The sequence below is a fragment of the Perognathus longimembris genome, chromosome 11 (assembly GCF_023159225.1).
Source record: "Perognathus longimembris pacificus isolate PPM17 chromosome 11, ASM2315922v1, whole genome shotgun sequence".
NCBI lineage: Eukaryota > Metazoa > Chordata > Mammalia > Rodentia > Heteromyidae > Perognathus > Perognathus longimembris.
This window is the reverse complement of record NC_063171.1, coordinates 37,646,049-37,655,972: the sequence shown is the minus strand read 5'-3', so window position 1 is coordinate 37,655,972 and position 9,924 is coordinate 37,646,049. Positions and strand designations below refer to the sequence as shown.

The window sequence follows — 9,924 nt, the reverse complement described above, 5'->3', positions numbered from 1 at the left end:
CACATTTGGGAGTGGGGAGAAAAGGAATGTAAGGGAGAGTTAGGGGGAAAGAAACTAAGTTGCTTTATAAGCTGCTCGGTTCGGTTAGCGTCTGAGACAATTATTTTGACAGGATTTAATGAGAGAGAGAGAGAGAGAGAGAGAGAGAGAGAGAGAGAGAGAGAGAGAGAGGTTGCTTCTGGGGTGGAGGGGTATCTACTGGAAGATGCTTTTCAAGGGAGAACGCCTGGGGCCACAAATTGTTGCTGGCCACATCCCCGGAGTAAGAGGAACTGAGTGCGTTGGTGTTTTAGGCAAATGATGAGGGTAACTAATTCCCCACTGGGGAAATATCGCCTGGACCCATTATTGTTGATAGGAGGGAGACACGAGTTTGGGGGGGGGGGGGATCCCCAGTTGCCTAAGGAGAAGGCGGGGCTGGGAGATCTCCAGCTAGCAGACACACCCTTGCCCGGGCCTGCAGTGGCCGCTTGCGCCAGCTGGCCCACCGCCCTACCCAAATGCCTCCCTTCACCCCAAGCCTAAGAGGGGTGCGCACGGGGTCCCACGGCTGAGCCAGCTCCCTCCCAAGGCTCCACGCCCGAGCCGCGCTGGCGGAGCTCCCGGGGGAGAAGATGGAAGGCACCACGAACGCGCGGAGGGGGTGTGGGAGGCGGGGGGGAGTGGGGAATGCGGCAGCTTGTCCCCCCCGCGACCAGCCCAGCCCCCCGTCACCCCCCCTCCGCCTCCAACCGAATGGTTTGCTCCGAGCGCCCTATTTAATCCCCGCGACTGCAGCAGCTCCGGCTCCCTCCCGGTCCCCGCCTCGGCCCCGGGCTTGGAAGCGGCTCGGGGGCGCCCTTTTGGACAGCGACCTCGTCTCCCCCCCACCCCCCCTCCCGTCTCCCCAGCCCCAGCCCCTGGAGACCCAGGGTCGCCAGCGCCCAGCCAAGGAGCCGGCCGGGAAGCGCGATGGGGGCTCCCTCCGCCCTGCCCCTGCTCCTGCTCCTCGCCAGCCGCTGGGCGCCCGGCGGGGCCAACCTCTCCCAGGACGGTGAGTGCGGGAGGGGCGGCGCCGGGGCGGCGGGAGGCGCCCGGCCGGGGCGCGGGTGGGCGCCGGTGAGCCTGTTGGCTTTGTTTGGAACCCGGGGATTCAAGTCGCCAGCCGCTGTAATACCCTGGTGTCTGTCTCTGAGGACCGTGGGGTGTGCCGGGGTGTGCACCCTCCGGTGTGAACCGTCGGGTGTGCGCGCGCTCGCGCGCGGGTGTGTGTGTGTGCGTGAGCGCGCGCGCGTGCACCCGAGGGCTGGATCTCTCGGGGTTGATGTCTATTACCAACAGCCGCCGGGGTCTGGATGTGTTGATGTCCGTGTGTGTGAGTGCGTGCGTGTGTGCATGTGTGCGTGTGTGTCTGGGTGTGCGCGTCTGTGTTGGTGTCTGGCTCGGTGTTTCCGTGTCAGTATCTGTGTGTGTATGTGTGTGTGTGTGTGTGTCTGTGTCCGTGTCTGTGTCTGTGTCGCTGTGTGTTGGGGGCGGAGTGAGATGTGTCGCTGTTTCAGTCAGGGCGTGTGTTGGGTGTTTGTGTATGTCTGTCTGTAGGGGTTGGGTAGCCAGAACAGTCCCCCAAACTGCTGTATGCAAACATTTCTGCTCCCCCGCCCGCCTGTCCTCCACCCGCGCGCGGCAGAGCCCCGAGTGGGCAGGCAAGGGAGCTTGGGTGAGGCTGTTGAGGGGGGCGTGGGCAAAGAAAGGGGGCTTCTCCTTGGAGCAAAACAACAACACAGGGTGGAGGGGCCCCCAGTTTGGCTGTACCCCCTATAGGTGGCAGAATCTAAGAGAAACCCAGACGGGCAAGGGAGAGGGTGCAGGTTGGGCAAAAAGAAAGATTTAAGATATTTGGGGAGGGGGAAACACATGGACAACCTAAAGCTTTCCCGGGCTGAACATTCATTTCTCCGAATCTGGGGTGGGGTGGCAGACCTAACCCCCTTTGCTCCCAGTCTCAACTCAGCCCTTCTGGCGTTTGTATTGGCAGAGAGGAAGGGAGTGGGGAAGAAGGGGGGCGGGGCCGGGGTGAGGGGACTTGGGGAAGCGCCCCTCCCGCCCCAGGCCAGGCTATGTAGGTCAGCGCAGTGGAGGCACCTTCGCCTTCTCAAAGGCTGCTGGCGGGTAATAGGGTGGCATATGGGGCAGATTGTAGGGGAGACCAGGAAGGGAGCCCTAGCTCTGAGCTTCAGGTCCCCAAAGGAAGGAGGGCTGTCTGGGAAGGGACTGAAGGAATGCATCCTCCTCCCCTCCTTGTCCTCCCCTCTCCCTCCTCCTCCGGAGGTGGGCTGGGGTGGGGGAAGGGACAAGGGAACAGGACCTGGGCAGAGCAAAAAAAAGAAAGAAAAAGGGAAGTGGGGAGAGCTGGAAGGAGGGTGGTTGCTATGCCCGGCCAGATGCCAACGAAAAACAGAAAGAACCGCAGGGGAGGAGAAAGGGGAGGCGGCTCCTGGGCGATGGACCCAGTGGCCAGCAGGGATGGGCACCGGGCGGGGCTGGGTGGAGAGGGGAGGGGTTGGAAGCGAGGAGGATGATGTAGAGCATTTCATCCAAGGAAAGCAGGCAAGAAGCCAGGGTGCTGGGAGAATTAGAGCTCCACCTTGCCTGACCTCCTCCCCAGGCTCTCACTCCACCTTGATAAAGGAACTTCCCCCTTGGGGTCCCTTCAGGGACCCTGGGGATCCCCTTTGTTACAGTTGGCTGGAAGACTCCTTCCACTGTAGACTCATCACACTCCCAAAGGGGAGTTTCTACCCATCACCACAGAGACGGGGCCCCACTCTCCATTGCAGGGGATCCCCTTCCCCACAGGAGTGTGCTGATGACCCTACTCACAGAGGTGAGCCATTCCCTGGGGAAGAGCAAGCTAAGCGCCAAGCAAAGCATGGCTGCTGGGTCTTTGTGCCTCAGTAACAATCTTCCTAGGAGGCCTTGACTTTCAGCCTTAGCCCCTAGCCTTTCCATCCTGTCAGCTGAGTTAAAGTGGCAAATGTCACCAAACTACAACTGTTTGGCAATGGAAACGAATGGCATCAGGTTGAGAACTCAAAAGAGAAAAAAAAAAAAAAAAAGATGTCATCCCAGCAAGTGTCAAGCTCTCCTATGCTAGGATGTCAACATGAGAGGCTAGAGTAAATCTGTGTACTAATCAAGTCTTCCTTCACTAACTGCGCTGGTCTTTCTTGGTGCTCAACTCCAGTCAGGCTTAAAGGAGAGGAAAGGAGAACTACTCTGCTCTCCTGTGCAGAAATATGCCTTGAGGGAAAGAGTGGAAGACTGTAACTTCTTCCTGAATGGGGAATTGAAGATAATTGGTAAGGAAGAAGGAGATGGGAGTTAGAGTTCCCTTTATAAAGAATCATTTTCCTGTAGAGCATCTTGTCCTCAGAGAGGGGACATCTGTCTAGTGTGCAGTGGCTCTGAATGGACTGACATATAAGATAGAACAGAACAAGAGCTTTTCTGTTAAATGACTTTTGTTCTTGATTTCTGCATCTGAGAAGGCCAGCTTTGATGGTGGGAGGTAGGTACCTAGATTTAGTGTTCAGGAATGGCGTTCTAAGGATGATTCCTACCGGGATCATGTACCTCTGAGCTGGACTGTGTTCCACGAGCAGGGCATAGGTAGTACTTCTCTCATTGGTAATGTCTGTGGTATGAAGGCTGAAAGAGCAATGACCCTAATACACTGATGCTTGAGCAGTCTTGGGTATTGTGGTAAGGCACCTCTTTCCACTTAGAAAAAGAAAAACAAGCTCCATGTCCTGCTACAGTTTACAGCTCCCTTGAGGACAGCATACATTTTTGAAGCTTCATAAGGCTGAGCAGGGATTGGGAAGCTGGAAAAGGGCAAGCAATTGCTATCGGAACTCGGCCATGAGTGCTGTGGCTACAAGCTCTGGAATTTGCCACCTGTCTACCCTTTTATCTCTCCACGGGTATTGGCAAAGTTGGCAACTCTATCTTTGAAGGATAAAAAGCCTAAGAACTTCATGCATCCTGTGGTCATGTCTCTGGTGAGCAGCTTGACATTTGACATTGTGACCAGCCTCTTTGGGGTTCTTCCTTCAAGTTATTTTTAGCACTCTGTGATTTGACCTGCTGTAGACACAGATGGATGGGTAGTCTTGGTTTGCCTCAGACCAAGTTACAGCCATCTAACCTTGTACTTTACTATCCCATACATGTCTATCTGTTCCTTCCCAATGACCTTCTGTCCACTGCGATCCGTTCTGCAGCCCCTTGGCTAGGTGCCCAGTATAGAGATCATGCCCAACGTGCCAGAGAACTTGAGCAGGCATTCTCTACAGTGCTGTCCATGGATGTGTTTGGCAGATCTACTACCTCCCGTTTCTGTTCCTTGTTACAGCTTTAACTGTTCTATTCACCCGGCTCCTGTTCTCTTCCTAGTTTGTAGCTATAACTCTTGAGAAGGCTATGTTCTCCCTTGAAATTGTGTGCATTCTGGCACAGGGAAGTTGAAACAAAAAAAAATTTTAAAGAAAGAGTCGTGGGAATAGTAGAGTTTAGTTATTTCCATGAAGAAGCAGTCTGTCTGATGTGGAGCCCAATTTAAGGCATGGCAAGTGCCTTCTTAGCAGTTCTGCCAAACGTTCCTTACTAAGCTCCCACCCCCAACCCCAGTTCTGGACAGCATTGTTGGTTTTAGTCACTTCCTTTGAACTCCTTTATCATATAAGTAAAATAGATGCAATGACAATTGCTCTTATTCTTCCTATAATCCTTCCCTATAATCCTTAAGCCTCAACCTGAGGTTCTGCTACACAGTCCAAAATCCTGCATCTTAGACTAGGAGTTGAATGAGCCTTCTCACTGCCCTTAGGCTTTCTCTCTGTCCTCTTCCAACTGAGGAAGAAAGAAAGCCCAAATCTCATTTCAAGAGTATCTTGCTAGAGATATTCAAGATTCACTTGGAGTGGGTGACTCACAGTTCTGCAGCCATCAGATTCCACAGATGGCATCTTTTTTATGTTCTGGTCACTTTGAAATGGCAGAGTGGGTAGTAGTGCCATTGTTCTGTAAATCCTTAGATTTGATGTTAGTACTCTTTACTGTTACTATACGTTCTCTTGTAGTCCAAATAATATATAAAATGGGATAAAAATTTGTTTTTCCTTAAGTCACAAATTAGGAGAAAAAAAATCTTCACAGTTGTCACCAGAGAAATGAAATTCTTGGGGCTATGCATCGTCATATTCTTCACTCTTTTCTATTCTAGTGAAACTGTCTACTGGTTCAACAATACCTTTTTTGTCCTCTAATTCTCATTAATGAAACCTCATCTAAAGATAGTTATTCTAGGTTCCAGATTCTTCCTGAATGCAAGTTGTAGTCTGGGCCAGCCCCTACTGGCCACTGAATTTTAAAACTCCAGGCTACTAGAAAGTTTGAGTATATGTATATATATGTACACACACATAGATATATACATATATATATATATAATCTCATACCTGATAGGCAACCACTGAGCTACTCCCTAGCCCTATATCTTCTTCCTTCATATTTCATGTTAGAATTTGATGTTTCCTGTTTAGTCACTGGCTATAGGCCAATATACTAGAACATTTTGTTTCCTGTACAAGGTCATGTCCTAAACATTCACCCATAAGCTCTGAGAAGAGCAACCCCCCCACCGTGGGAGTATTTGTAAAAAAGTGGGGAGGGGAGAAAGAGAGAAAGAAAGAAAGAAAGAAAGAAAGAAAGAAAGAAAGAAAGAAAGAAAGAAAGAAAGAAAGAAAGAGAGAGAGAGAGAAAGAGGGAGAGGGAGGGAGGGAGCAGGAGAGAGGAGGGAGAGATAAGGAAGGGGAAACGAAAAGAGGTAGAAAAAGGGGGTGAAGAGGGAGGGAGAGAGAGTGAGATCACAAAAACACCCTGGAGGGACAAGTCACTAGGAAAATATTCAAGTCTCTAAGAAAGCCAATTTAAGGATAGTTTGTCATTATAAAAGAGAAAAGAATAAGACTCCAGGACCTATGTCTGCTTCTAGGATCAGTAGCAATGCTGAGTATTCTCAGTGCTTGGAAGTTTTGTAACTATATGAGTACAAACACAATCCAATTCTCTTACATATGGCAAGGAAATTCACCTCATCTACCACTGAGAATCCAAGTTGTAAGGGTTGTAAACACATGAAGCTGTTGAGCTTTTGTTCAATAGAGTTTGTGAAAACTTACATAGTTATTGAAGCAAATATTGAAGAAAGAAGAACCACATAGGGAAAGACTCATTTCCCTAAGCATGAAAGACAGTGACCAAATTTCCCAAGGAATGTGGAGGGCTTGAAGTCTCGAGGACAATACCCTTCTGAGATATCATCTCCTACCTCTTCCCCATTTATGATCAAGTATGGGATATTTATAGCAATTCTGGGTGTACTGGAGCACTTGGGTACATCTGATAACATGTCTTTGGCTTCTAGTGATCTAGTGTGTCTGAGAGGGGGCCTAGGTTCTTTGTGCTGTTTCCTCCAACAGAAGAGAAGGCTAATTTTATTCATTATAAGTTGTAGCAAGTAACAACCTTCTCCACATAGTGATGGAGATACTTTAGATAACTAGGTGTAATATCTATTGTAGAGACACAAACTAACTCTGGTGGTGGTCCTCAGATTTTATCAGTGTCTCTTGGGCATGTATCTGACCAATTCAAACAGCAGGAGGTCTTCAGTGATTACTGTGGCATGATCACAAGTTGTACATTGTTTTAAGGTTGGTGTTCATTATAGTTGGCTGCTTGAACCAGTGATTCCACTCTCTCTGGTCTTTGTAGAACTACCTGTGCTTTGAGCTCTCCATGGTGCTAGCCCCTGACAGGGACACTCCAGGCTCTTCATGTTGCTCTCCATGGTCCTGCCCCACCTCCAAGCTTCATAATCTCTTCACTCTTTACAGTGCAGCCCTCAAAACAAGGCTGAAAATTCCCTCCCCTGATGAACATCACACACACACACACACACACACACACACACACACACACACACACACACACACACAGAGTCTCTGACCTGCTACAAGGGGGAACAAACCCTGAGATGTAAATCTGATGAGCCTTCATGATTTTATAATCCATAGTAGGAAAATGAGAGAAGAACAATTCTTGATGGGGGTGGGGGGAGAAAGAAGTGCAGTTAGAGTTGCTCAGGAAATGGGGGTCTAGAGTGACTTTGAATGGTCTCATGTATTACTATGTCTGGCTTCATGGATGGAAAATGAGCTACAAATAGTCATGTACTAGACTGAGACGTGTACAGATTGCTCATACATGACACACTACAGGTGTAGAATGTAAGATGATTTCTACTCAGTTCATAAGCATGCAACCTCAACAGCACTCTGGCTTGACAGCCCATTTAACTTCTGTCATGGTGCTTCTTTTCCCTTTTCCCTCAACCTTAGCAAATGCAAAGACAATATATAATAATGGGTAACCTGAATAGACAAGAGGAATCCAATATTTGTGAGGCATAGAAAACAAATAGTAGAACCCAACTCATTTCCTCACCTTTATAGATATCTTATGCAGAACCAAATTCTCTTGAATATAACTTGCCCATTCCAGAAACCAAGTCCTCGGCATATCTCAGTAGATGCATCTTATTTTTCAGTTCCTGTTTTTACTTTGCTCCTCTCTGAGGGTATCTGCTAATACACTGATGACATCGAGTATGGTAAGGATCAAAGAACATTCATCCCTAGTCAGTCTTAGACTAACCAGCCTGCTCCTCACATCATATCAGAACCTCACAAACTCCTTTAAGTGTAAACTACCATGTGTCAATTTCTGCATGATAGTTCATTTAATAGCTATACTTATGAATGACCTAGAGCAGAGTCTAGGTGGAAGGCAGGCTTCCCTAATGAGTTTCCAGGCTCCCGCCTTCATTTCCTCATTTGAAACAAGGAGAAGTTTCATTCCTCAAGGACAGGTAATGAGGGTGATTTATCTCTATGAGCGAACCTTCTGCAAGACCGAATTGGGGTTACAGGAACAGCTGGAGCATCTCCCATCTCCTCATCTCCCTAAGTCCCCTGTTCTGGCAGGCACATTTCAGGAAGGTTACAAATGCAGAGATTCCAACTGTCTCCAATGTCTCTAGCATCCCTCTGTGTGAATTCTTACCTGTGGGATTTAAAAAAACAAACCTGCATTCTCTCTCCATTTTTCCCCTCTGGGAAAATAAGAAAAAAAATAAGAAAAGTTACAAATATTTTTTAAAGAACAATATTTTGTATTCTCTGATGATGTATTTTCCCTTCATCTAGCTAGACTTACATTAATTGTATATTGATTGCTAATTATAAGCCCATTTTTAGCTCATTTACTTCTAGCTTAGGGTCAAGAAGGTTAGGTGCATCACCTTGCCTGAGGGAAAAGGAAATCAAGAAAACAATGTCTTGGCCATTCGTCTCTACACTAGCCATTATTTGTGTCTTCCCTTTCTTCATATAGTACTGAATTTGGCAAAGTAGGCTGGGGAACTAGAATGTCCAATAGGGACTTCATTAGCATATGCAGGTCCCTTTTACATAGGTTTATTGTTCATCTTCTATCCCCTGACTCTCTGCTTCCAGTTCTGACCTGAGAACCAATCCAAATTTTCAGACAGGATAAAAAGCTCCTGAAAATGAACTTTAGTCTCCAATTTAAATACCTGATACTTCTTAGTAAGACTGTAATAAGTACATCAATGACAGGTAACAGGATTTATCATTCTCAGTTTTTAAAAGTGCCTGGGATTGATTTCTTCTGTGATTATAAAATAAGGGGCCAGTTTCACCATCTGTTCAAAACCATTTGTTATCCAAAATGCAGGAATTAGAGTGGGACAAGAGCACGCACAAGTTCTAACGAGTTCTTGTACTTTATCAGGACGAAATCTTTTCAAACACATTGTACGTTTCCCCTTCAATGTCTATCCCATAATCTCACCCAAATATAAAATAATACAGCATCACTAAGCCCCCAAGCTTCCCATCTTTTCCTTTATCCTCAACTGCTGCAGGATGCCAACTCTTTTCTGGTCTCCAAACCTTGGAGTCCAATGTCAGTGACAGATGGACTGAGCCTCAGCCCTGGGGAGGAGAGAATTCTGGCCCTCTCCTGGGGAGTTTGAGCAGAAGAAAGAGTCTAAATTCTGCTTTGGGGAGAATCTCTTCGTTTATACCATATGGTTTTCTGGAAGTAGAGGGCTCTGATTAACATGGGCATGTTAAGGACTCTGTATCTGGGTCATAATAAAGCTGTGTGTTTATGTTGGAAAAAAATAAAAGCAGGGCTATGAATAATGAAAATCATAGGGCTGTGTGTTTGTGTATGTGTGTCTCTGTGTGTGTGCATGGTGTTTGAAGGGCACATGCTGAAGGAGAGAAGAAGGATAACCAGGTTGGAATATGCATGCATCTTAGGGAACAAAAACGAGTGTGTACCCACATCAAAGATGAGACATTCAATGAAGGTTTAAGAAGAGAAGAAGAGATCTTTCTGTCAAAACAGTATTATTTGCCATTTGGTGGATTGTGAGATCTGTAGTCTTGGAAGAAGGTGTCTATTTCATGGGAGAGTTAAATTCCCAAGAAGGCACAAAATAAGACTAGTGTGAATAATGTTGCCACTCTTTTAAAACACAGATCTTTTTTTCTAAAGCAAGAAGAATGAAGGGGAGAGACTAAAATCTCAGTGAGGCTTGAGGGAATCAGGGAAACTACGATTGTGTGGGTGTTCAGAGCAGAACACATTCTTCTTCATGTAACGCTCTGAAGCATTGCCCTGAACCTGTCATCCACACCTTGACTCTGATCATCCAGTGAAGAGAAACAGTAAAAACAAGTCAGGAAAATCAGAACCAACCTGCCTTCTAACAAATTAGACTTTTTCATA

At 47.3% G+C, this 9,924-nt stretch overlaps 1 protein-coding gene across 2 annotated transcripts in view; it reads left to right on the top strand.

Moving 5' to 3' along the window:
* The first annotated feature begins 788 nt into the window (after positions 1-788).
* Positions 789-9,924, top strand: part of Cadm3 (cell adhesion molecule 3) — a 32,608-nt gene continuing 23,472 nt past the window's right edge. Inside the window, exon 1 of one of the 2 annotated variants that reach the window (XM_048357300.1) lies at positions 789-1,033. In XM_048357300.1, the coding sequence (XP_048213257.1) occupies positions 952-1,033 (82 nt within the window). In that variant the 5' untranslated portion in view covers positions 789-951. The remainder of the gene's footprint in view (positions 1,034-9,924) is intronic. The other variant, XM_048357299.1, reaches the window with a different exon arrangement.